The 27,326-nt window shown below is 43.2% G+C and overlaps 2 protein-coding genes across 2 annotated transcripts in view; one reads left to right on the top strand and one right to left on the bottom strand.

The window, feature by feature from the left end:
• Window positions 1-255: 255 nt before the first annotated feature.
• The window catches only part of sff (BRSK family serine/threonine-protein kinase sugar-free frosting), a 43,981-nt gene continuing 16,910 nt past the window's right edge, over window positions 256-27,326 (bottom strand). Inside the window, exons 3-19 of the mRNA XM_028304311.1 lie at window positions 27,210-27,304; window positions 26,683-26,768; window positions 25,797-25,937; window positions 25,191-25,341; window positions 18,641-18,757; window positions 18,175-18,273; window positions 16,563-16,697; window positions 12,749-12,813; window positions 11,580-11,715; window positions 9,111-9,184; window positions 8,212-8,288; window positions 7,399-7,464; window positions 6,431-6,502; window positions 5,758-5,856; window positions 4,131-4,217; window positions 3,433-3,546; window positions 256-508 (exon numbers count right to left, since the gene is read on the bottom strand). Coding sequence (XP_028160112.1) covers window positions 291-508; window positions 3,433-3,546; window positions 4,131-4,217; window positions 5,758-5,856; window positions 6,431-6,502; window positions 7,399-7,464; window positions 8,212-8,288; window positions 9,111-9,184; window positions 11,580-11,715; window positions 12,749-12,813; window positions 16,563-16,697; window positions 18,175-18,273; window positions 18,641-18,757; window positions 25,191-25,341; window positions 25,797-25,937; window positions 26,683-26,768; window positions 27,210-27,304 — 1,832 coding nt within the window. The 3' untranslated portion in view covers window positions 256-290. The remainder of the gene's footprint in view (window positions 509-3,432; window positions 3,547-4,130; window positions 4,218-5,757; window positions 5,857-6,430; window positions 6,503-7,398; window positions 7,465-8,211; window positions 8,289-9,110; window positions 9,185-11,579; window positions 11,716-12,748; window positions 12,814-16,562; window positions 16,698-18,174; window positions 18,274-18,640; window positions 18,758-25,190; window positions 25,342-25,796; window positions 25,938-26,682; window positions 26,769-27,209; window positions 27,305-27,326) is intronic.
• pav (kinesin family member pavarotti) lies at window positions 20,583-24,710 on the top strand. Its single transcript, XM_028304298.1, has 2 exons — window positions 20,583-23,370; window positions 23,620-24,710. Exon 1 carries the CDS (start codon window positions 20,649-20,651, stop codon window positions 23,259-23,261), a length of 2,613 nt encoding a protein of 870 aa, XP_028160099.1. The 5' UTR covers window positions 20,583-20,648; the 3' UTR covers window positions 23,262-23,370; window positions 23,620-24,710.

Genomic DNA, 27,326 nt, shown 5'->3' with positions numbered 1-27,326 from the left:
CTAAGTGACCCCCATCACTAGTCCAGCACTACTAAGTGACCCCAACACTAGTCCAACCCTACTAAGTGACCCCAATCACTACTAAGTGACCCCCAAACACTAGTCCAACCCTACTAAGCGACCCCCAACCCTACTAAGCGACCCCCATCACTACCAAGTGACCCCAACACTAGTCCAACCCTACTAAGTGACCCCCATCACTACTAAGTGACCCCCATCACTACTAAGTGACCCCCATCACTACTAAGTGACCCCCAACACTAGTCCAACCCTACAGCGCGAGCCCACCACTAGTCCGCACTACTTGGCGAGCCCAACACTAGCCCAGCACTACTCACGCTCAGGAAGGCGTGTATGAGGTCCGCCTTGACGGTGGCGAGCGGCTTGCCCTTCACCAGCGCCGTGAAGGTCTCCTCCTTGTCGGCCGACAGCAGCAGGGAGCCGAACCAGGAGCGCTTGGTCAGCTCCGGAGACGATTCCGGGGTGAGGTGGACTTCTTCGGAGGACGCTGGAAGAAAGAAATAGAATATTTAGTGAAAGAAGAATAGATAAGACCAGAGTAAATACAAATGAGTAGGTCATCTTCATAGAAACGCAACGAGAGAGGTTTGTATGTGAGCCTGAGCGCGCCAATACGTATGCGGCGCGCACGCACACACTGACAAAATTTAGCGTTGATTAGCGTCGTGTTGCGGCGAATTTTGTCCGAATTTTCAACCGACTTCAAAAAAGGAGGAGGTTCTCAATTCGACTCGTATGTTTTTTTTTTTTTTCTATGTTTGTTACGCGATAACTCCGCCAATTATGAACCGATTTGAACAAATCTTTTTTCGGCGTATAGGTAATACCTCAAGGGTGGTCCCATTTAAATTTAATAATAGAAAACACAACCCCCAAGGGTGGAAAATTGGTGTTGAACTTTTTTATACGCAATATCTCCGCCGATAATAAATCAATTTGAACGATTATTTTTTTGTTGAATAGGTATTATCAAAAGGGTGGTTTCATGCGAATTTGAAGAAAATATTTCACCCCCAAGGGTGGAAAATTGGGGTTGAACTTTTTTATACGCAATATTTTTAATTTTTAGTTTTTTTTTGTGTTCACGCATTTGAAGTCGGTTTTATTTTTTTTTTAAAGTTAATTATGTTTATACAAACCGCGCTCGGTGCGTTTCTATGAAGATGACCTACTCATTTTGTATTTACACTGATAAGACACATAAACAAAAAAAATACACAAGAGAGATGGTTCAATTTAGGCAGTCTTATTGCTATCAAGCAACTTTAGTTCATCATCATCATTATTTCAAGGACTCGTGCCTGTTTTCACCATCAATTCCAAATTTTTAAGTGACCCCTATGTTTTGTTTTAAAAGGGGTCACTAAAACATTATGGATTGATGGTGAAAACGGGCATTAGTAAAGTAAGTATAAATTACGCCTGTATTCACAATGAGGACTCACAATGCGCGTGGACGCACAAGGTGACATACGAACCAATCACAGAGCTCCATTCAACGCTCTGCGTTCGATTTGCTGCTTCACTTAAGCAGGCATCGTTTGTGAATATGGGCGTAAGACACATAATCAAGAAAAGAAAGAAATACACAAAAGAGACGCAGCTATAGTCTGATCTGTGAACACGTAGAATTTAGTCCAATGACCCCAAGTTACCCATCCTTATCGCTCGCGCGTAATTATGTTGCTATCGCGCTCGCAAACTCACTGCGGGCGCCCGTCGCACAGTCGCGACAGCAATATAATTACGCGCGAGCGATAACGATGGGTAGCTAGGGGTCATTGGACAAAATTCTACATGCTCACAGACCGGGCTTTAGAACACTTATCAACCCGGAAAGGGATCGTGACCGTATCAACTCGATGCGGTCAGTATTCTTTGCATGAGACTCCATACTTCAGGACGATCGTGATAAACGATACGGTGTTGTTCCTGAGTTGATAAGTCCGCTGTAATCTTAAGGCGGTCTTATCGCTGTGAAGCGGTCTCTTGCAAGCAACTTCAGTTCATCATTATCATTATTTCAGCGACTCAGCCACAGGACGTCCACTGCTGAACGTAGGCCTCCCCCAATGATTGCCAGATTGACCGGCCCGTATCCAACGCCTTCCTGCAACTTTTATGAGGTCGTTTGACCTTGTGGGTAGACGTCCCACGCTACGCTTTTCAGTACCATAGTTTTCAGTAGGATGATGATGATAATTGACTCACCCTGCATTTTCCTGCTATAGAACCTTGGCGACCCTAAGGAGTTCTTTATGGTGGTCATGCGAATATCCCAACCCGTCTGGCCAGCGTGGGGAGTGTAGGCCAAATCCTCCATTTGCCTCTGGTCAATTAGAGGGTCGTGCTCCTGCAGTGGAGACTGAATGTTCTGACATAGACTTCCCGGTCGGTAGCGGCCTGCGTCAAGCGTCTTCCTGCAACCTTTATGAGGTCGTCTGTCCACCTTGTTTTTGGACGTCGCACGCTGCGCTTTCCAGCACCTGGCCTCCTGCCTCCTTAACTGACCTGATGATGATGATGATGACTCACCTTGCATTTTCCTCCTATAGAACCTTGGCGACCCTAAGGAGTTCTTTATGGAGGGGAATGTAGGCCAAATCCACCATTTGCCTCTGGTAAATTAGAAGGTTGTGCTCCACCTTCTGGTAAATTAGAGGGTCGTGCTCCTGCAGTGGAGACTAAATGACCTGATGATGATGACTCACTCTACATTTTCCTGGTATGGAACCGTGGCGATCCGAGGAAGGAGATAAAGATGACTCACCCTGCATTTTCCTCCTGTGGAACCGTGGCGATCCGAGGAAGGAGATAAAGATGACTCACCCTGCATTTTCCTCCTGTGGAACCGTGGCGATCCGAGGAAGGAGATAAAGATGACTCACCCTGCATTTTCCTCCTATAGAACCTTGGCGACCCTAAGGAGTTCTTTATGGTGGTCATGCGAATATCCCAACCCGTCTGGCCAGCGTGGGGAGTGTAGGACAAATCCTCCATTTGCCTCTGGTCAATTAGAGATACTGCCCCTGCAGTGGAGACTGAATGTCCTGACATAGACTTCCCGGTCGGTAGCGGCCTGCGTCAAGCGTCTTCCTGCAACCTTTATGAGGTCGTCTGTCCACCTCGTTTTTGGACGTCCCACGCTGTGCTTTCCAGCACCTGGCTGAATGACCTGATGATGATGATGATGACTCACCTTGCATTTTCCTCCTATGGAACCGTGGCGATCCGAGGAAGGAATTTTTTATGATCATACGAACATTCCATCCCATTCCCAACCCGTCTGGCCAGCGTAGGGAGTTACTATTTGTCTTTAGTAAATTAGAGGGTCGTTATACTCCTGCAGTGGAGACTAAATGACCTGATGATGATGGAACATTGCTGTTTACTGTGTACTTAACTACTTACCCTGCATTTTCCTCCTGTGGAACCGTGGCGATCCGAGGAAGGAGTTTTTGATGGTGGCCAGTCGAACACGCCACGGCGCCGCCGCGCCCGCAGCCCCGCCGCCGGGCGGGACGCCTGTGAAAAGGGGGAATTTAGTAAGAGGGGACTATTGTGTCCGGCGATTCTTTTTGATACTTATTTATTTATTATTTTTAATATTATCTCTTTTTTTGAAGTCTCGTTTAAAGGACACAATATACGCTTTGGTTGGCTCTTAAAAATGTCTTGTCGTCAGTGAAGTTCTTACAGTGTGTAAGCCAAAAATGTGCATTTTACAGGAGATTGGTCGGAAAAAACACGCGGTCTTTCTTCATCCAATGGCATCAAAATGTTAAAACATTCAAAAAATGACTTACGCACTTTTACAACTAAACTGTCGTTTTGCTTTTTTCTAGCATAATAAATCACGAACAAGCCATAAACTACAGAAATACAGTCCACTAAAGCAGTCTTTATATTTTAGAACGTATTTATTTATTTTTAGAAACCAATTTGTAAAGACATGTTGTGACTTCATTTTTTCGACGGCTCGTAAAAAGTATGTTGTTGACGTACCGGTAAGGTGAACAACTAAATTTAAGACTATGTTGCACCTACATTTTGCAATAAAAATATTTAAAAAACACATTAAGGCAGTTTGAAATTTAAATAATATTTACCTGTGATAGTGCCCAAGTTAGGGAACAGAGTGGGCTGCGGCGGCGACTGTGTTGTCGGCGGGCCGGGGAGTGACGACCTCTCTCTCACTTTATATGGAATGGAAAGAGACAAAACATTATGTTAGCAATGACCTCTCTCTCACTTGATATGGGATGGAAAGAGAGAGCATTAAGGTAATTGACAGCCTTGCTATCCGTTTTAAGCTAAGCGAGTCTGAAAGCAATGACCTCTCTCTCACTTCATATAGGATAAAAAGAGATGGGGCAATATTGTAATTAAAAGTTTTGCTATTCGTTGGGCTGAGCGGGCCCGGGAGTAACGATTTCTCACTCACTTCATATGGAATGGAAAGAGCCAGCGCTCATTTGCCTGGTAAATTAGAGGGTCGTGCTCCTGCAGTGGAGACTAAATGACCTGTGGCCTAATTATGAATATTATAGTTATTTATTCGAATGATGACGAAAACAAATATTAGTAAAAACTAAGTGTATGATTAGTGATATTATGAATATCAATGATTATGTTTTTAAATATGTAGGTTTTAAATTTTTTATGAAGAATGATCATTGGTATCAAATTGTATGAGAAATATTTTCGGACCTCCAATGATAGGAATTGAAAAGTTATGTAAGAAAATGCGCTACCTATCATTGTACATAATAATTATACAAATAATAAATAATATCACATTAAAATTTGATGACATTAAAATGATGAAAACAAGAATATTTTACAATACACCCTGTATACTAAACTCAAGGTCTAAAAAATAATTACATCATTATTGTTAGGAATAAAATTAAAAAAAATAATTTCACAGTTAGATTATTTTATTTACATAACATTTAGTAAGTATTATTTATTACCTATGTCAATTTATTATAATAAACAGATAAAAAATATTTGGATTCCGTGGAGGGTAGTTGAACGGGAAGCATGGTCGATCTGTTTTAATGGTTTCAATTTATTATTTAATGGACTTTAGTGTACAAATTTGGTGTTATTTTGTGTTCTAAAGTGCAGTGAAGTGGTAAATTATAAAAAACATTGAAATACTTCGAATTTGAGCGCGCATCGAGTGTCGAGTGGGTTGTCGTATGAACAACCCGCTTTGGACCCGGTGGCGTCTTGAAACCTGCTTTCGGGCATACTTAACTCCACGGAATCCATGAGAAATCAATAGAACTAAAACACCCACGTTCTATTGATAACTATGTCAATTTTCACTCGACATTGGCAGAAATAAACCTCCCAGAGAGGTTTGGTTGCCATTAAAAAAAAAAAAAAAAAGTATTTTGACAGTCAAAATGTCGTTGACGTTTAGAAGTCATCCTATTGAAAAACAGTTTTAAATCTGTATTCACGTATCATTTCGATAGAACGATTATTCGATAGGATCGCAACTCAGCGATTTTTCATTTGACGTTTAATCACTTGAACCAAACTTCAAAATAGGTAATAGGTGAATACCGCGGAGGCGACGATTGAATACTTGTTGAATGTATAAAAACAAAATCGCAAAAAAATCGGGCAATTAACACGTGAATACGAAAAGTGACTCCAGCGACCAAATCACTTGCATGTCGTTGAAGTTTTGTTACGTGAATACGGCTACTGATGATTTACCTCTATGTGACTGCGATGGACTGTGCGGCCTGACTGCCACTGATGAGCCCATGATCGGAGACTCGTTTATGATGATCACAGCTTCGCCTGGTTCACCACCTGGAAAGGAAGAAGTTTTGTTGAAAAATCACACTTATCTATACTAATATTATAAAGCTGAAGAGTTTGTTTGTTTACTTGAACGCGCTAATCTTAGGAACTACCGGTCCGATTTGAAAAAATCTTTCAGTGTTAGATAGCCCATTTATTGAAGAAGGCTATTGTATACCATCACGCTACGAGTAATAGGTGCAGAGAAAAAACTAAAAATGTTGCGAAAATGGGTTTTCACGCGTACGAAGTCGCGGGCACAGCTAGTTCACTTAATAAGTTGTCAGAGTATTTACCTTGATGAGCTTTTGGTATAGAGTAAGATGAGAAGGACAGAGGCTTTTCTAAAAGATATACCTAGACATTAGAAATCTCGTGACGTCACTGGTCACGATAGAACAACACGCAGAGTCCCATATAGGCTGCTATGGACGCGTGAGACATTTAATGTCACGCTCAGCTTTTTCCAAACTTGCTTGTATCTTTTTTGTTTCCAGTCCGATTTCAAAACTTTCTTACAGAAATTCTAGAATTTAATTAAAGTATTTATTTATAAATCATTCATATTGCAAAAAATACGTACTTATATTGAGGCTGATGGTAGGCCCAGTGGAGTTAGCTCTCTGATGATGATGCTCTCTAACCGATGGTGATGCTGAAAATTAGACAATATTGTTCGGTTAAAAATACACAGCCGGCATAAGATTTTAATTATAATGTAAGGTACTAAAGCCCGGTCTGTGAGCACGTAGAATTTTGTCCAACGACCCCAAGCTATCCATCCTTATCGCTCGCGCGTAATTATATTGCTGTCGCGACTGTGCGACGGGCGCCCGCTGTGAGTGTGCGAGCGCGACTGCAACATAATTACGCGCGAGCGATAAGGATGGGTAGCTTGGGGTCATAGGACAAAATTCTACGTGCTCGGAGACCGGGCTTTAGCTTCTGTCTGTGTTTTTGTTCGCGGTAAAATTTGGACCGAAGTTTCGTCCCCTTAGGGGTTGAATTTTTGAAAATCCTTTCTTAGGGTATGCCTACGTCAAAATTCCTATCTACGTGACTTTCAGCGTAATTCAATGGTTTGGACTATGTTTTGATAGGTCAGTAAGACGTAATGGTTGCCTTTTAAACATATCTACTACAGATTCTATCTAAATCGGTCAAGTGGTTGAAGCGTTAAAAACTTAAGAGTAACAGTCAGTTTCAAATGACGTCCACTGCTGGACAAAGGCCTCCAAGGATTTCCATAACGACCGGTCCTGTGTTGCCCGCATCTAGGTACTTCCCGCGACTTTCACCAGATCGTCAGTTCAACAGGGGTATAGTAGGCCAAATCCTCCATTTGCCTCTGGTAAATTAGAGGGTCTTGCTCCTGCAGTGGAGACTAAATGACCTGATGATGATGAATACGGGACGGGACTATATCCGCTGCAACTCCTGTGTAGCCAGGATCTACAGCTTGATCGCCAACAACCCAACCAGTGAAGGTCAAGTTTCTCCCGGGGGAAAGTTAAACTGTTACGATGAAGGATAGTAAAGGTAATGACATACCTAATGGAGAACCAGGTGTGGCGGGCGTGCCTCCTAACGACGACACTCGGTGCGGCGTGTGACCTGCTGTGTGATAGGGGCTTTATTGTAATATGCTTTAAAGATTATTGATATAAAAATAATTATATTTTCAAGATGATTCACATAAGAATAATAATTTAATTTCTACAACAAACATCATTATTTCTTAGTAGGTATAGAACGAATATCACTTGGTAAAACGTTAACACTTTCGCGTGCATATTATTATAAAGCTTTATAATATCCATTTTATATGCGGCACATATAACACCACATTCTGACTTTGGGAGCAAGTAAATATTTATCTGTGCACAGATAAATATTTCAAAAAAAGTTTCTCAACGACCATTTATACAGCAAATATAACACCTTTATACAGCTAATCTTATTTGGCGGGCTGCCTGGTGGTGCAAATATTTTTATTTCATTATTTCCGTGCACAAATAATCAAGCTTCATAACGACGATACAGCGCATAATATGACACCATAATCTGCCGTTAGTGTAGCAAACATATTTTCATCAATAATATCACTGTAGTTTTAAACCATATTTTCGTGCACAAAAAAGCTTCATAACGATCACTTATACGCCACATATTAACACCTTATACTGCCTTTTTATATTTTATCAAGTGCATCATCAAAGCTTTATAAAACCACTTATACAGCACATAATATAACACCTTTATACAGCACATATAACACCTTAATACAGCACATATAACACCTTTATACAGCACATATAACACCTTTATACAGCTCATATAACACCATAATACAGCTAATCTTACTTGGCGGGCTGGCGGGTAGCTGCGGCGACGACCGGCCCTCGGGGCGACGACCGGACGCAGACCTGCTGCGGGCAAACCTGCCCTCAATCGTGGACCATTATAACACTACTTCATCTACAGTTTACAACTTTAATTTGGCACTCATAAGGTTGATTATTGCAGAGCAAACGTGCGCCATAAGGGCTATTTTAGACTTTTATTTTAGGGTCCCAAATCAAAGTTAGTAATATTTATTTCAAATTTGTATTTTCTCAATCATGTATTATTATAACACTACTTCATCTACAGTTTACGACTTTAATTTGGGGCACATAAGGTTGATTATTGCTAAGCAAATGTGTACCTAAGAATCTAAAAAAATTGTATCTAAGAAATGAGTCCCAAATCGAAGTGAGTAACGTTTATTTCGAAATTAAATTGATTAATCAAGTTCATCAAGTTTTAAGTAAATTAACATGGCAATATGTTATTGTTCCAAATAAGCACATCACACTGACCTATAATGCATCGAACAAGCGTAATAATATGAACATTTTATCTCATCATCATCATAATTTAAGCCACTGAAAATCCACTGCTAAACATAGCCCACCCTCCTCAATGATTTCCGTATTTCGCGGTTGGTTGCGGCCTGCAACCAGCGCCTTTCTGCTACCTTTATGAGGTAGGTCGTCATCACACGCTGCGTTTACCGGTACGTGGCCTCCACTCCAGAACCTTGCTGCCCCATCGGCCGTCTATTTCTTTTATTCTATCTCAAAACTCATTAAACTTTTCTATGGACATATTAGTCTTAAATGGTCTTAGATCTTTATATGTCCAGGGTCAGTGTGACGTACTAACGTTAGGAGAACCCATATAGAGCTGATATAGAGCTAAATATTTTCAATGTACAGTACCTGAACTGTGATCTTCTTGGGGTGATCGGGGAACCCTCGCTTATTTGACCGAAGTGCGCTGACTGACCGTTCACCTGTGAAAAACAAAAACACATTTAAAATAGCTATTTACTCTCAGTAATTTTAGCTGTATAAGAGTTTTTTTACACGCCCCAATATTATGGGCGGCCTATATTAATACTATGCCACCAGCTCGATTGATCGACAACCTCAGAAAGTTATCTGGTCCATGGGTGTCCCCAGTTTCTGGCTCAGGGGGGAACAGTCTGGTCTAAGAGGGAGCAGTCTGCGCTAGGGAGAAGCAGTCTGGTTTAAGGGGATCAATCTTTAGGGAGGGAGGGAGCAAATCATTTCTTTTTCAGGCGGGTTCCCGTGATCTCAGACACTTAAGAATAAAAGATAGTGCTATCACTAGTGGTAAGGGATCTCCAATTGATGGTGATCCTTACGTGGACGGTATTTCGCACCATGTATCCAATGGATATCCATCCATCCTCAAGGAGCTTCGTGTTAAAGAGACTATCGTCATGTCGTTCTTTGGTCACGTCTCTAGAAATAAGAACTCGACGAGACTGGTAGTTCAGGGCCAGGTGGAAGGCAAGCGAGCACGCGGTCGATCGCCAACCCGCTGGATAGACGCCATCACAAAGGTCGCTAAGTCCACCATGGTCCAGTGTACTCGCGACGCCTCTAACCGTCAGAAATGGAAGCACATCGCCAGGAGAGCTACCCTCGGAGATGACATTACTCCACCGTGTACCTCGTCAGCGCAGCCATGACCACTCTGACAAGTGTCCGACGAAGAAGAAGAAAACTCACTACCCTCCTCTTATTGTACACTCACCCGGCAATAACAAATTGTTATTGTGTCGAGGCGCGTGCGCGGGCCGGCGCCACTTGCGCTCGAGCAGCAGGAAGTATATCACTTGCTCTGTGCTGGCTGGAGCGGCGGGTGACGTCACGCCGAGTTTGATTACGGGAGAACGCTCGAATTTAGCCTTATGCGTCATAGTGAGACTTTCCAGAGGAGAAACCGAGTCTGTTGCGGGTTCCCCAATTGGATATAGCTCCCAAAATGGACGCGGACGGTATATCACTTGCTCTGTGCTGGCTGGAGCGGTGTGACGTCACACAGCTGGCTACTGTACGGCGCAGAAGCTCAGTGATGCGCTATACAGGAACTTACTCAGTGAAGAGCTATGCCGGATAATACCCCATTGGGCGCTTGTAGTATCTCTAGCAACAAAAGCCCTCTCCCTCTCCTATACTGTAGGAACCTACCAAGTGAAGTCTTTCCTGTAGCTGCTCCCGCAAGCTGAGTAAACTAAGCTGTAGCCCATTTGACGCCCGTCTGGTCTAGGGGGGTAGTAGCAGTCAGGTCTAGAGGGAGCAGTCTGGTCTAATAGTGAGCAGTCTGGTCTAGGGGGGGAGCAGTGTGGTCTAGAGGGAGCAGTCTTTATTTAGGAAGGGTTGCTCCCGCGTCCGTCGTCCGTCCTCCGTCGCGCGTGTTTTGTTTTCGATGCACTCGCGAATGAACAGGCCTACTACTGCTTGTGGAATGTCGTTGTCTCCCTCACCCGGCAGGTGTCGAGGCGCTTGCGCGGCGGGTCGGGCGGCGCGGCGGGCGCGGGCGGGCGCGGCTCGTCGTCGCGCGCGGGCCGGCGCCGCTTGCGCTCGAGCAGCAGGAAGTATATCACTTGCTCTGTGCTGGCTGGAGCGGCGGGTGACGTCACGCCGAGTTTGATTATGGGAGAACGCTCGAATTTACTCTTATGCGTCATAGTGAGACTTTCTAGGGGAGAAACCGAGTCTGTTGCGGGTTCCCCAATCGGACACAGCTCCCAAAATGGACGCGGCCTTACGCTCAATCTTGGAACGCGACGTAGCCTCGATTGCGATCGTCACATCGTCTGCATACGCTATTACGTGTCCCTCAGGACAAGGTAACAGCAGGAAATCGCTAAGGAGGAGGTTTAAAAGTATCGGGCTCAACATTGATCCCTGAGGACACCCCATGGTGCTACGCTTCCACGACGTTTGAGCTCCTACGTAGAGAACCCACACGCTGTAAAGTAACTGACCAATGACCTGTAGATGATAGGCGGAATTCCGGCCTAACCTTCAACAAAATCATCGGCCACCACGCGTTGTCAAAAGCACCGGAGATGTCCAGGAAGATCGGCTGCACGTTTCTTCTACTACTAATCTGGTAAAGGTCACGGGAAGAGCCTGGATTCGGGCAGCGCTGGACCGTCCATTGTGGAAAGCCTTGGGGGAGGCCTTTGTCCAGCGGTGGGCGTCATTTGGCTGAAACGATGTAATATTGGTGTCTCCCTCACCCGGAAGCTGCCTAGCGGAAACTGTCTGGTCTAGAGGGTTGTTTTTACACATTATAGTGTTGTGATGGGATATACAATGTCAAGGGGGGGCAAAGGGACCCCCTCTGGCCCCTCCAAGTCCTGTACTCACCCGGCAGGTGTCGAGGCGCTTGCGCGGCGGGTCGGGCGGCGCGGCGGGCGCGGGCGGGCGCGGCTCGTCGTCGCGCGCGGGCCGGCGCCGCTTGCGCTCGAGCAGCAGGAAGTATATCACTTTCTCTGTGTTGTGGCTGGGAAAAATACAGGGTAAATATAGAAAGGAAGAAAGAAAAACATTTATTTGGTTCCAACTTAAAATATAACAGAATCCGATAACAAAAAACAAGTACAAGTTAGAACCAAAATTGGCCACCGCTCAGCATGTGTCATGCTCTGGAGTGGTAAATAAAACTCAGAACACGACGCTGTTATTCTGCGGTGACCATTTTTGGAGAGAGCTGGAAACAAACATGAGATGAGACAATACACAAAAAACAAACAAAAGAGAAAAACAAAATAAAAAAATACAATATTAAAAAAAAAGTAAATAGGGATGCACTAGGGCAACGTTTCAGCGTTTCTTAACCTTTTTTGTCCAAGGACCCCTTAAGCTTCAACCACACCAACGCGTGCATCGAATCGCCGGCGCGATCAAAGGCCAATGACAGGTCGCGCGACCCATGACAGTTCACGCGACCTGTCATTGGCGTATGATCGCGCCAGCGATGGCGATCTGCACGCGTTGGAGTGGTAGATGCATTAGGAAATCAAGCTCAATTTTAAGGACGTCCTTAATAAAAAAAGCTGCAATTTTTGATTACGTGACCTTTAGTGGCATTTATTTATGATTGTTAAATGATTCTTAGATAAGACAGGTTATGAAACACTGCACTAGGGGACAAATGTTCCGCGGCATGTGTCGACAACATGAAAAGCGAAATCGAGCGATTTAGTTTGACATATCTGTCACATAACAATGACATAATGTCGAGCGAGGTCCGGCAATGTCCGCTAATTTACCCGACATTGCTGGCAACACGTGTTGAGGGATATTTGTCCCCTAGAGTGTGAAAAAAACGTTCTGACACCATTAATCTAAAATACTTAAGTACTTTATTCTATGGGTTTATTTTTAACGACAGAACAGTCGGCTACGGGTTACAAGAAAGAAAAGTCTACATTGTCAGTCGCTCTGGCATAGAATAAGGCAAATAAATAAAATAAAGATTATGTTAACTACTGGTAGTAATACAGTACTAATTATTATTCTGTGGTAATACTTACTGTGGACTCAAAAGTTCCTGTATCAGTTTGTCGCGCTGTTTGAAGCAACCTAAGCTGCAGATGGCCTGAAATGAAAAAATAATATGTTAAATCGATAGATAGAAGTAAAGTTAACTGCGCACCTCGCTGGAATGTCTCTCCCACTTGTCGATGTGATGTCACTGCCCCAGGTGCGCAGTTAACTCGACCGGGTTGTATTGACCAAATCATTTTATTTCTGTATTGCTGTTTTGTGTACCAAAAAAATAAATAAAGTTATGAATGAATGACAAAATCAAAATACTTTTTATTTTATTTTTAGCTTGCCTACTATCGGCCACAGTGTTAACTATCCATTTCCGTTTTTGCTCTCGCTCTCATCAAATGGTGACTCTTTGCGATAGAACGAGACGACATGACCGGCAATGGGCAGTTAACACTGTTGCCGATAGTACATTTACGTTTTTCGATCCTTTTTGTAGTGATCTCTAGTTCTTACGGTCGCCCGCCCGCCGTCACCCACGGGTGCCGGGTGATCTCCGCTACAGTCCGCTCGCCGACCGAGTAGCATTCCGTCCAGTGACCCCGAGCGACTGTGCGACGGGCGGCCGCAGTGAGTGTGCGAGCGCGACAGCAATATAAGAGCGACAAGGATGGGTAGCTTGGGTGGGGTCATAGGGCGAAATTCTACGCGCTCGGCGACCGGCCTTTAGCTGAAGTGGGATTCTCCGGGCTTGATCTAAGTAAGCCTGGGCAAGACGCCCGTATTCACAAACTTTACTATGAGGTCTCACAGTGCGCGGACGCACAGGGTGACACACGAACCAATCTCAGAGCTCTAACACTGTGCGTTCCTATCAGGTAAGATGCAGAAGACGCCCTTATTCACAAACTTTACTATGAGGTCTCACAGTGCGCGTACGCACAGGGTCACACACGAACCAATCACAGAGCTCTATTCAACGCTGTGCGTTCACTCAAGCAAGCAACGTTTGTGAACACATTAAAGAGCTCCCTATTGTGGGTTCAGAAAACTGTAAAAGTAAATTGTCTCAGGCGGGAACAGAACCCTCGCCTGCTTAGCGACCGACCTGCAGCACGTCCGGGTCGACGGCCTCGGCGGACGGCAGCACCCTCGTCTGGACCACCTCCATCATCGGCAGCTCCTGCTCCAGCTCGCCGCGCCCGCCCGCCGTCACCCACGGGTGCCGGGTGATCTCCGCTACAGTCCGCTCGCCGACCGAGTAGCATTCCGTCCAGTGACCCCGAGCGACTGTGCGAGCGGCCGCAGTGAGTGTGCGAGCGAGACAGCAATATTAGAGCGACAAGGATGGGTAGCTTGGGGTCATAGGGCGAAATTCTACGCGCTCGGCGACCGGCCTTTAGCTGAAGTGGGATTCCGTATTCACAAACTTTACTATGAAGTCTCACAGGACGCACAGGGTGACACACGAACCAATCTCAGAGCTCTAACGCTGTGCGTTCGATTTGTTTCTACACTTAAGCAAGTATCGTTTGTGAATACAGGCGACTGTGATACTGTATGTGACTGCGACTGTGTACTGTGATACTGTAGAGCTGTATCCAACGCTGTGCGTTCACTTAAGCAAGCAACGTTTGCGAACACATTAAAGAGCTTCCTTATTGTGGGTTCAGAAAACTGTAAAAGTAAATTGTCTCAGGCGGGAACAGAACCCTCGCCTGCTTAGCGACCGACCTGCAGCACGTCCGGGTCGACGGCCTCGGCGGACGGCAGCACCCTCGTCTGGACCACCTCCATCATCGGCAGCTCCTGCTCCAGCTCGCCGCGCCCGCCCGCCGTCACCCACGGGTGCCGGGTGATCTCCGCTACAGTCCGCTCGCCGACCGAGTAGCATTCCGTCCGGTGACCCCGAGCGACTGTGCGACGGGCGGCCGCAGTGAGTGTGCGAGCGTGACAGCAATATTAGAGCGACATGGATGAGTAGCTTGGGGTCATTGGACGAAATTCTACGTGTTCGGCGACCGGACTTTAGCTGTAGAGTGGGACTCTCGAGTAAGCTAGTGAGTGTGCGAGCGCGACAGCAATTACGCGCGAGCGGTAAGGATGGGTAGCTTGGGATCATTGGACGAATTTCTACGTGCTCGGCGACCGGACTTTAGCTATAGGGTAGGGTAGGTCTCTCCGGGCTTGATCTAAGTAAGCCTGGGCAAGACGCCCGCATTCACAAACTTTACTATGAGGTCTCACAGTGTGCGTGGACGCACAGGGTCACGCACGAACCAATCTCAGAGCTCTAACGCTGTGCGTCCACTTAAGCAAGCATCGTTTGTAAATACGGGCGACTGTGATATTGTATGTGACTGCGACTGTGTTGTGATACTGTAGAGCTGTATCCAACGCTGTGCGTTCACTTAAGCAAGAAACGTTTGTAAACGTTAGACAGCTTCCTTATTGTGGGTTCAGAAAACTGTAAAAGTAAATTGTCTCAGGCGGGAACAGAACCCTCGCCTGCTTAGCGACCGACCTGCAGCACGTCCGGGTCGACGGCCTCGGCGGACGGCAGCACCCTCGTCTGGACCACCTCCATCATCGGCAGCTCCTGCTCCAGCTCGCCGCGCCCGCCCGCCGTCACCCACGGGTGCCGGGTGATCTCCGCTACAGTCCGCTCGCCGACCGAGTAGCATTCCGTCCAGTGACCCCGAGCGACTGTGCGACGGGCGGCCGCAGTGAGTGTGCGAGCGCGACAGCAATATTAGAGCGACAAGGATGGGTAGCTTGGGGTCATAGGGCGAAATTCTACGTGCTCGGCGACCGGGCTTTAGCTGTAGTGGGACTCTCCGGGCTTGATCTAAGCAAGCCTGGCAAGACGCCCGTATTCACAAATATTACTATGAGGTCTCACAATGTGCGGACGCACAGGGTGACACACGAACCAATCTCAGAGCTCTAACGCTGTGCGTTCGATTTGGCGACTGTGATACTGTATGTGACTGCGACTGTGTACTGTGATACTGTAGAGCTGTATTCAACGCTGTGCGTTCACTCAAGCAAGCAACGTTTGTGAACACATTAAAGAGCTTCCTTATTGTGGGTTCAGAAAACTGCAAAAGTAAATTGTCTCAGGCGGGAACAGAACCCTCGCCTGCTTAGCGACCGACCTGCAGCACGTCCGGGTCGACGGCCTCGGCGGACGGCAGCACCCTCGTCTGGACCACCTCCATCATCGGCAGCTCCTGCTCCAGCTCGCCGCGCCCGCCCGCCGTCACCCACGGGTGCCGGGTGATCTCCGCTACAGTCCGCTCGCCGACCGAGTAGCATTCCGTCCAGTGACCCCGAGCGACTGTGCGAGCGGCCGCAGTGAGTGTGCGAGCGAGACAGCAATATTAGAGCGACAAGGATGGGTAGCTTGGGGTCATAGGGCGAAATTCTACGTGCTCGGTGACCGGGCTTTAGCTGTAGTGGGATTCCGTATTCACAAACTTTACTATGAAGTCTCACAGGACGCACAGGGTGACACACGAACCAATCTCAGAGCTCTAACGCTGTGCGTTCGATTTGTTGCTACACTTAAGCAAGTATCGTTTGTGAATACGGGCGACTGTAGTACTGTGATACTGTAGAGCTCTATTCAACGCTGTGCGTTCGATTTGCTGCTTCACTTAAGCAAGCATCGTTTGTGAATACGGGCGACTGTGGTACTATGATACTGTAGAGCTGTGTCAACGCTGTGCGTTCACTTAAGCAAGCAAAGTTTGTGAACACATTAGAGAGCTCCCTATTGTGGATTTAGAACACTGCAAAAGTAAATTGTCTCAGGCGGGAACAGAACCCTCGCCTGCTGCAGCGACCGACCTGCAGCACGTCCGGGTCGACGGCCTCGGCGGACGGCAGCACCCTCGTCTGGACCACCTCCATCATCGGCAGCTCCTGCTCCAGCTCGCCGCGCCCGCCCGCCGTCACCCACGGGTGCCGGGTGATCTCCGCTAGCTGAAGAAACAATTGGTAGTTGTAGTACTATAGAAGACTACAAGTCTAGTACAGAAGTACAGAATTGTAATAGACTAAGAGCTGGTGAACGCCAGACCAAACTTCATGATTCACCAACATTCTATCCTATATTGGGAGCATAAAGCCACGATAGCCGAACGGTGAAGGGGTCGGACTGGCCGACTCGTGATCCGGGGAACGCGGGTTCGGTCCCCGCCGCCGCTCGACTATTGTGGTGAGCTCACTCGTGACACAAGCATATTTAGCTTAGTACGAGGGGCCAACGGGAATATTAGTAATTTGTGTAATAACAAATTACTAATAATCTTTAAAAAAAAAAAAAATATGCTGACAAACTTTCAGCTTTTATAAAATGATGTAGGTCTGGCATTCACCAGCTCTTAGTCTATAAGTCGTAATCTCGAGATCTACTGAACCGATTTTAAAAATTCTTTCACCAATAAAAAGCCACATTATTACTGAGTGTTATGACACTATGGTTATATATAACCTATGGGTTATATAAAAAAAAAACCCTAAAAATCCCATGCGGGCGAAGCCGCAGGCGGAAAGCTAGTTTGCCAATAAATGACAATGAACAAAAGTGGTCCAAATATCCATCAATAATGAGACCTATATTTACTTATAGTCCATTAAATAGAGATTAACTTTCATTACCTTTTTTATCCAAATGTTTTTTATTACTTTATTAAAATATTACATAACATCAGTCGGCCGTTTGGTGTAGTGGTTTCAATACAGACTACTGTGCCGAGAGGTCCCAGGTTCGATTCCCGGCCGGGCAGAAATTGAAATGATGAATTTTAATTTCTGTGATGGGTCCTGGATGTTACTATGGATATTAAGTATGTATTTACAAAAAAAAAATATTTCAGTATGTTTATATCTGTTGTCTAGTACCCATAGTACAAGCTTTGCTTAGTTTGGGACTAGAAGCGTAGTGTAAAATGTCCAAGGATATTTATTATTATTATAAATTAAATAGATACTTTTATTAATTAAAGTTACATTTCAATTTTATTAATTAAATTTTCCAATCAGCTAGAACTTTTTTTTGGTCTGTCACAAAAAGTATCTGCACCTGTTGTTCCCCCTTTCAAAAACTGGAAAAAAACTAGGCATCCTATGATTTTTCTTTATCATGTAAGTCAGTTCAATGGTTTAAGTGTGAAAGAGTAACAATCACTCTATCCTAACAAAATTTCACATTTCACACAACATAATGTTAGTAGACCATCATCATTTCAGCCATAGGACTTCCACTAGGCATTAGGTTTTGATTGGAATCTAGTTACAGGTTGACACCATTTAGAATACATATTTCCAAGACTCAAATTCTTAGTCTTTTACACTAAACTAAATTTTAATATTAAAAAGTGCACAGCAAAGGTTTCCCTTAATAATCTGGAAATAAGAGCTATGACATGTAACGCCTGATATGCTTTAAAGTACAAACCGTCATCCGTTTCTCCGGGTTGACTTCGATCATCCCTCGTAGCAGCTGCTGGCAGTCTGGAGGCACGAAGTGAGGCACGTGAAACACGCCTCGCTTCACCTGTAAGCAACGGGAATTAAATTAACACTTTTAGTTTTTAAACACAGTTTTAGGTTACTTTATGTGAGAATCTGTTCCATATTATCAACAGAAAAGGGTTTTAGAGTAATTTCAGATGATTTACAAGCCAATAAATAGTTAATTTTGTTAAAATACTGTGTTTAAACAAGAACAATTCATTAAAACACTAAGCTTCTCAAAATTTACTGAAGCAAAGTCGATATTGAATAAATAGCTCAAATTTAAGTAAACATTTAAAAACAATGCTTGCAATATGATCCGTTTTTAGTAAAGTTTCTTATAAAAACGTAAAATATATATAAAAATCAAAGTTTACTGAGTTATATGTGAAAATAAGCCAACTAACCTTTTCCAATAATTGACGCAGGTTATCATCATCAAACGGCAGCGCGCCCACAAGCAAGGCATACAGAATGACGCCACAAGACCAGACGTCTGCACGGCGACCATCATATTTTTCACCCTGTAGAAAATTTTACGAATTTAGCATGTTTTTTCTCACAATAAAAATGTTTGTTTACATTACATTTTGTTTGTTCTTTGTTTTGACAGATACACACGCACGTTTCATTTATCACGATTAGTTTTTATCAATTCGTCACTAATGTTAGAGGATGGAAATACTCATGGAAGAATGCATGAAAAAACTATTAACAAAACTATTAAAAAAAATTAACATAAAAATATTTTTCACGCTTTATAAAGTTCATTAGAGATTCCAATAAATTAATTAAGCCAGCACTTCAGTTTCTGTTCCGTAGAATGAAACGTATGGTTTTGTATGTTGCCATTTGTAGATAGCAGCACTGTCGATTAATGATACCAGCGTTGCGTAACTTCCTTAAAATAAGGGTATATTATTTTAAAATTATTTATCTTATTTAACTACCTGATTATTTTCTGTATTAATTTGTTAAAAAAACTTATTTCATGTCGCTACTTAAAGTGCAAAAAAAGGTTTAACTCTTATTAGGGCATAAGATGGAAGAAAGAAAGATACAAAAAAATGTTTATTTATAAGTAATGAATTATGTAAAAAAATGTCGACAGCGGAATTTTTTGTTGGTTTTCAATAATCAGAGGCGGCGTAAGGCGTAGGCGACGTGGGCCACCGCCTACGGCCTCGCGGCACAAGGGGCCTCGCGCATCAAAAATTTTGAAAAAATGTATACAAGGTGGAGATGACAATATCACAATACGAACATTGACTATTAAATATAAATTCTTGATAGCTAAAAAATGTAGTTAAAAATAAAAATATATTTTTTTCCAAACAAATTCAGCCATAATCAGACACAAAATTAAGCAACAACACGGTTTTAAGTGACGAACATTATTCTTTGGCGCAATATTCCTTTAAAAATAATAATCACTGAATCAAGAAATCAGAAACTGTCAATGTATAGACCTTTGACCCTTTTTTTATTATTTCATAAAATCCGTCTTCAGGTCGCCACAGAACAAGGCCTCGCGAAATCTGTCTTGCCCACATCAAATTTAGGTCTTGCCCCGCCTCTGTCAATAATTATACAAGGCTAGCTATGATGGCTATCGGAAACCCCACTAATACCATTGGGTCTAGACAAAGTGCCATTATAATCGCAAACCAGTCGAAAAGTGGTCGAAAAGCCCCTTTTTTGTATGGAATTTGACGGATTCGATTTTCGATTCGATCAAAAAGTGCGTTTTGTCTAGGGGGGCATGTGTAATTATGTTAAAACAATTATTATTAACATTAAAATGGGCTGATTTCAATTATAGGATAAATTAACCTTTAATTGAAGAATTATATTGATTGACTTAGTTCCTTTGTAAAATGATAATAAATGAAAAAAATCATTAAATAACCACAAAGAAACTATTACAAACTGTTTTAAGCCAACCTTCCTGCTACCTGGCGATTCAATTCAACAGCCCTATGATGAATAACATACAAATTAAAATCTCCACTAACCAATATTATCACCACCAGCACCAGCACCACCATAATTAAATTAAAAAAAAAATACAAACTAAGTCGTACGCTTTTTTCATCTATTTATAAGGAAACTTGGTAAGTTGCGTTTTATGAGCGGGCAACATTTTTTCGGAATGTCATGGCCATTATATTACCCAGCCAAATTCAAATGGTCACTGCTGTCAACCGTTAGATGAGACCGCCATTACAAATGCAGTGAGTTAAAGTGAGACAGATATATTTTCATTGTGGTTTGTTTACTTGGCACCCTAGTTGATAATAATTTTCGAACGACCGTTGCTTTGATTCTCGACTCTCATCTGTGTTCTCGACTGACCGTTGAAAACAAGAATCGTGGTATTTTGTGTAAAGTGCGTGTTTTATTGAAATATTCACGATGAAATCGGCTAAATCTAAACAGAGACTGAACGATATGCGTACGCCGGCTCGGAGTAAGCAGAATTTGTGTTTAGGAGAGCGTGATCCGGTGCAAGTTTATTGCCGCCTTCGGCCCATGCAAAGAGACAGTGATGTATCTTGTATGAAGATAATTTCGCCTACAACAGTGCTTCTGACGCCGCCCAGTACTGCTATAAGCTACAGAAATGAGAATAACAAGACGATGGAGTACACTTTCAAGGAGGTTTTCCCTCCAGAGGCGTCGCAGCAAGAGGTATTCGATAAGGTAGCTTTGCCGCTCGTTGAAGGCCTAGTCAAAGGTAAGAACGGCTTATTATTCACCTACGGAGTCACCGGTAGCGGCAAAACGTTCACTATGACCGGGGAGCCCCAAAACTGTGGTATTTTACCCAGATGTCTGAACATAATTTTCAAAACTATAAACGATTTGCAAGCGCACAAATACGTATTCAAACCGGACAAAATGAACATGTTCGATATTCAAAATGAGGCGGAAGCCATGTTGGAACGGCAACAGGAACTGCACAAATTCAAAAGCGGCAAGAAAAACAATTCGAACCCCGACTTGGCTATGTCTTCGACTGACATTACTAAAGTAGGAGGCATCAATGAAGATAACCAATACGCTGTATTTGTTACTTATGTTGAAATTTACAACAACAGTGTGTTCGATTTGCTCGAAGACGGGCCCATCAGTAAAAACTTGCCAGTGAAAATCATAAGAGAAGACGCAGCACACAATATGTATGTTCATGGTGTCACTGAGATTGAAATCAAGTCTGCTGAAGAAGCATTTGAAGCATTCTACTTAGGTTTAAAAAGAAAACGTATGGCTCACACTACGTTGAATGCAGAATCAAGTCGTAGTCATTCTGTTTTTACGATACGACTAGTGCAGGCACCAGTCGACGAAATGGGCGAAGCTGTGATCCAAAACAAGAAATTCCTGTCCATTAGTCAGCTGAGTTTGGTCGATCTAGCAGGAAGTGAACGGACCAACCGAACTAAAAATACTGGTCAACGTCTACGAGAGGCTGGTAATATAAACAAGTCACTAATGACACTGAGAACCTGTTTGGAAGCACTAAGAGAAAACCAAGCTAATGGAGCAAACAACATGGTTCCGTATCGTGAATCAAAGATTACACATTTGTTCAAAAACTTCTTTGAAGGTGAAGGTCAAGTTCGTATGGTCGTCTGTGCAAATCCGAGAGCAGAAGACTACGATGAGACGCTACAAGTGATGCGGTTTGCTGAAATGGCAGCAGAAGTGGAAGTTGCTAAGCCACAAAACATCAATAACGTTGCTGCATCTATTGGCCTTATGTCAGGTAGACGTAAGGCCAACCGCCTGTTTAATACAGCCAGAGAGAACATCATTCGTCCTGAAGCTAAAGATCTGGAGCTAGATTTAGGTCTGGTTTACAGTCTAGGGCCTGACTTCCCAAGCTTGGAGCTGAATAGTTCTCAAGCAGCTCATATTATAAAGGAACTGATGGCTCATTTGGAGATGAGGATTACACGCAGAGAAGCCTTGAAGAGGAGTAAGGCTATCAAAGATGAGAGGCTCCGTTCAGCATTGCTAGATCTGGAGAAAGATTCCATGGAAGTCCGCAGCGAAAACGCTTCGCTACGTGGTCAGCTGGCGGCTTCGGAGCGCAGAGTGCGAGCGTTGGAAGAAAGGCTAACAGCAACAGAAAACGCCTCATTGTCACATCAGAGAAAACTAGCTGAGTTAACCGAATATACGTCATCATTAAAACGCGATTTGCAAGAAAAAGAACTGTTACTGAGTCAGAAGCAGTTGGAGAAGGAAAAGCAAAAAAAGATTCTAGAACGAAAGTACAACAACAAAATAGCGGCAGAGCACGAGAAAGCTAAAGAAATTAATTCTGAGAAGGAGAGATTGAGGAACGCGATTGAAGAGAAAGAGAATCGGTTGAGGATTATAGCTGAAGCACTTCACTCGGAGAGGGGAGATGAGATGCCTAAAAGTACTGGTGATTTTGCAGCGCAGACTGGAAGAGATTTCACACCTGGATCGACACCTAGGGCCTTGCCAGCGCATTTGCTGACACCCTTCAGCTCTGTCCCGCAAACTAGAGAAACTAGGGACACCCCTGCATCGTCTAGACGTGGAATAGCGGTCGCAAACCCGAGACATAGGCGTTCGCTATCCGCAGACGGGCGAGGCTGGATAGAACATGCCCCCAACAAACTCGTTCCAATGGGAACTGTGATGAAACCCAGCATTTCAAATAGCAAAGTAGTCAACAAGTTAAAAACGGTGAAAGACATAGCAAATTCTAAAGCCTCTAAATACTGCTTGATATCTCAAGAACAAGACACCGATGGGGAGCTAGAAACGAAGCTGTACAAAGGAGACGTGGTGCCCACTTGTGGTGGAGGTGCTCAAGTAATTTTCAATGACGTAGAAATGCTAAAGCAGTTCTCTCCAAATCGGGAATCCCAGACCAGGGTCTCAGCGACGTCCTGCGCCCGGCATTCAGGCAAGAGAAGAGATACAGGCTGTTCACCGCCCCAAACGCCGTCAAATACCAGTAAAAAACAGAGGATTGATGATGATTAGTTAGATTAAATCATGTTTTTGACTTGATGACTTTGACCTGGTGTTATTACAAGAATATAAGAATTTCTCATTAATGATTTTGTAACAATTTGTTGATAGTTTCTACAATCCCAACTAATATTATAAATGCGAAAGTAACTCTGTCTGTCTGTCTGTCTGTCTGTCTGTCTGTCTGTTACGCTTTCCCGCTTAAACCTCGCAACCGATTTTGATGAAATTTGGCATAGAGATAGTTTGAGTCCCGGGAAAGAACATAGGATAGTTTTTATCCCGGTTTTTGAAACAGGGACGCGCGCGATAAGGTTATTCTGTGACAGACAAAATTCCACGCGGGCGAAGCCGCGGGCGGAAAGCTAGTAGAGAATATAATCCCAGTACTTGTGTTAATTAGTATTGAATTTAAATTCTAAAACTTCCAAAATCATTATTAAATTCTTGTAATTTCACCTTAAAATTTGTTATTTGTATGAAATCTGGGTAAAGTTCTCTGTACAATTCTCTTTATTTCTTTTATAATCATTAATTTCTTTGTTACATAATTACCATGTTGTACTTTTGCTGTAGACGTAACGAATTAGATATTTTTACCATCCATTTTCTTTTTCTTCTTGAATTTGGCTTATGTAACAGTGTCTTAATATTCTGCCTATTGATTTGCTCAAGTTAACTATTTTATGATCAAAACTAAGTAACTTTGGAAACACTGTGTGAAAAATTACTTCAATTTGCTTTTAATATGTTACTATGTCCAGTCAAATCATAAATGAAAATGCAGCTTTTTTGTTTTCCTTATTATTTAGGTTTAAATATTTTTGAACGTTTCGAATTTTCATAAAATTGTATTTTGCTAAATTTTTGTTTGATTACTAGTGTAATGTAGGATACTTCTTCCTTCACCTTAGATTATCAGATTTATTAATTGTAGGATTTTTATGGACTGTGATTGATGTTTTGTAAACTTTTTAAGTATAACTTTAGAGATAGTTTGGTTTATCGTTTATTTATACTAATAGATATGTAACAAGCCTTACAAAGTGACTACAGTCACAATATATTTCTGTTAAAAATAATGTTTAAGTTCTTTGCATTTTCTAAAGAAAGCTAAGCATTTTATGTAATAGGACATTGTTTATTGTAGACCTTTGTAACAATTGTATTAGATTTTTGACTATTTTCACGAATTTGGCTTTCTTTTATCAAGCAATTAAAATCATTTTTATGGCAATAGGTCTTTCTTAATAGGGTGTCTTCTAGTTGTAATAAGTCTGTATAACACTGCTTTATTTATACATCTGACGTTTAGTTACTAATAAAAGTACTTAATTAGTTTGTTAACTATGCTTTTTGGAGATTTGTTAAGTAAGTTGTAGATTTTGTAACAATATTGTGTCATTAAATACCTCTACTTGTAAAATGTAATACTGTGGGAGTGTATTAAATACCTTTTTCGAGGTAAAAACGCCTTTTATTTTTAAACAGTCGTAATATTTTATTCTGATTATGGGTATTTTTAACCCTTTATTAGGCTCATGTTGAATATTTTCACAAATTTTTGACCTTATAATAAGCAATTAAGGATCAAATTATGATGTCAAAGAAATTACACTTCTGAAGACCGCATCAAAGTCGGTTCAGCCAAACGTGAGATAACCGTGGACAAACAGTAGGACCAAATCTTTTTTTTTCAAGTCTTAAAAAAACAAACGAATGGTGCTTTGTTTGTATTGATATTTTTTCACGGTACAGTCAGCGACGAAATGTTCGTGACATAGTACTTATTATTATTCTGTGGTGACACCCAAAGTGTGGTCAAAAAGTTAACACAACCTTTTTTTTATTTTTTTTTTTACACAAGGCATGACCTTAATCCTATTTGATGCTGACTGTACAAGTGTACATACCAATTTTTTTCGTTCTTTTAACACTTACCCTAATAACTTCTGGACAGGCGTAGTGGGGGCTCCCACAAGAAGTCTCCAGCAAGGATCCGGCTGGTTGCAGCGAGGCCATCCCGAAGTCTGCAATCTTGATGTTGTTCCGTTCGTCTAGCAGAAGATTCTCGGGCTTTAGGTCCCGGTGGCTGTAAGGGAAATGTTTGTGAGATTCTAGCTCATAGCTTTACCGTTCATCAAGGGGGAGGAGAGTTGGCGAGCGAAGTTTTTTATAAGGTTTCGCACGCAAGACGCTGCTGTCCATCTTTTCAAATGAATATAGAAATCAGCTAGTTTTCGTCCACAGATGAAAAGTTCTTTCAGTGAATAGTCCGTAGTGGAAAGCGCCTGTCGTCGACTCGAAACACACAAAAGCGAACCATTCTGTCGGCGAAACGTCCATAGGAAACGTTTTGTCGATGAATCTCTCAAAAATGAAACGTCGTATCGGTGATCAGTCCATTGGAGAAACGACTGTCGGTGAACGCTTGCAGAATCGTCCGTAAGTCGCCTTTTGACATGACAGGTGGACACCAAGATTGGAGGTTGCTAATGCTACTCTTTGTTTCTTTAATAAACTAAGATTAAGAAACCTAGATCTCACCATATAGAATGACTATGACAGAAGTCCAGCGCCGATATGATTTGTCTGAAGAATCTCCGAGCTTCCTTCGGGGTCAGTCGGCCCTTCTTCACCAGGTAGTCGAAGAGTTCTCCTCCGCTCACGTGTTCCAGAACCAGATATCTGGAAAGAAAGTAGATTGGATAAGATTCCTTTCCTTTACATTAATTCGAAATACTTAGGAATATAAAGGGTGGATCAGTAGCGGCGTAAGGGGGGGGCGGTGGGGGCGGTCCGCCCCGGGTGCCAAGCATCAGGGGGTGACAAGTCGCGCACATTAGTACTCACTGGCGCATCTGCATGGCAAGGACGATCGTGATGTCATGACAGGGGGGTGCCATTCTGGGGTGCCTTAGGCTATAATTTATATTATGACGGGGGGGGGGGGGGGCCGCCCCGGGTGCCAACCTATGCTACGCTGCCACTGGGGTGGATGTTAGGTAAAGGTACCTAACTTCAGTAAGGAATATTCAAATGATCAACAGACCATTAGTAATTTCCAATTCTTGATTGCCAATTAGATAGTACTTCGATCCCTAGGTCGTCCGTTGGACTATTGTTTGAACCCTCTAACACCTGTACTTATTTAGCTTAGCTGAAGGAGTTAGATGATAAAGTTCTCGAGTGACTACTTCGGACTGGAAGACGTACTTAGTGTAGGTCTGCCTATCGGTATTCAACGATTTGGTGTAGGTCGTGGGAGCGCCTAGATGCGGGCAGCGTAGGACCGATCATTGTAGAAATCCTTGGGGGAGGTTTTTGTCCAGCTGTGTATCTTCTTTTGGTTGAAACGAACTCTTCTTTTTAAAGGTTCAGGATCGGCCGAGGTTCTTTGGGTGTGGTGTTAATTAAAATAATGTGTACTTACAGATATTTCTTGTTCTCATACACGTCCGACAGTCCCAGCACGTGCGGGTGTTCTATCAACTTCATGATTGCTATTTCTCGTTCCACCTGGAAAATGTACGAAATTTTCATTTCAGAGACTTCAGAGAACAGGACCGGTCGTTGTGAATTTTTTTTTGTCCAACAGTGGTCTATCGGTGTTACCGTGTTAGGAGGATATTATGATTTATCATCAGTTTATTTAGTCTCTACTGCAGAAATACGACTATCCAAATTACCAGAGCCAAATAGACCACTATGGTTTAGGTACACTCCGCACGCTGGCCAGACGGGTTGGGGAGGCCTGATGGTCGCATGTTAGTTCCCTTAGTCGCTTACTACGACATCCTCGAGAAGAGTGAGGGTGTCTTAATCTACTCTGGCCGTACAGTTATGTTTAGAATAGGCAAGTAAGTACTAAACCGGTCAATCTAAAAATCATTGGGAGAGGCCTATGTCACCATTGGACCTGTGGCTGAAATGATGATGATAAAGAAGTAAAAATCTCACCTTCATTAGCACGGACTCGCTGAGTTTCTCCCTGTTGATGATTTTGATTGCGACCTTCTTGCCAGTGACGCAATGGACGCCCAACTTCACTAGACCTGAAAATAAAATCAAAAAATG

The sequence above is a fragment of the Ostrinia furnacalis genome, unplaced genomic scaffold (genome assembly GCF_004193835.3).
Source record: "Ostrinia furnacalis isolate ACB-3 unplaced genomic scaffold, ASM419383v2 OfSCF0142, whole genome shotgun sequence".
NCBI classification, from domain to species: domain Eukaryota; kingdom Metazoa; phylum Arthropoda; class Insecta; order Lepidoptera; family Crambidae; genus Ostrinia; species Ostrinia furnacalis.
Note: the sequence above shows the minus strand (reverse complement) of the source record. Positions and strands in the feature narration are given on the sequence as shown.

Coding starts and splice junctions, on each gene's coding strand:
- pav (XM_028304298.1), top strand. CDS start 20,649: ATGAAATCGGCTAAATCTAAACAGAGACTGAACGATATGCGTACGCCG.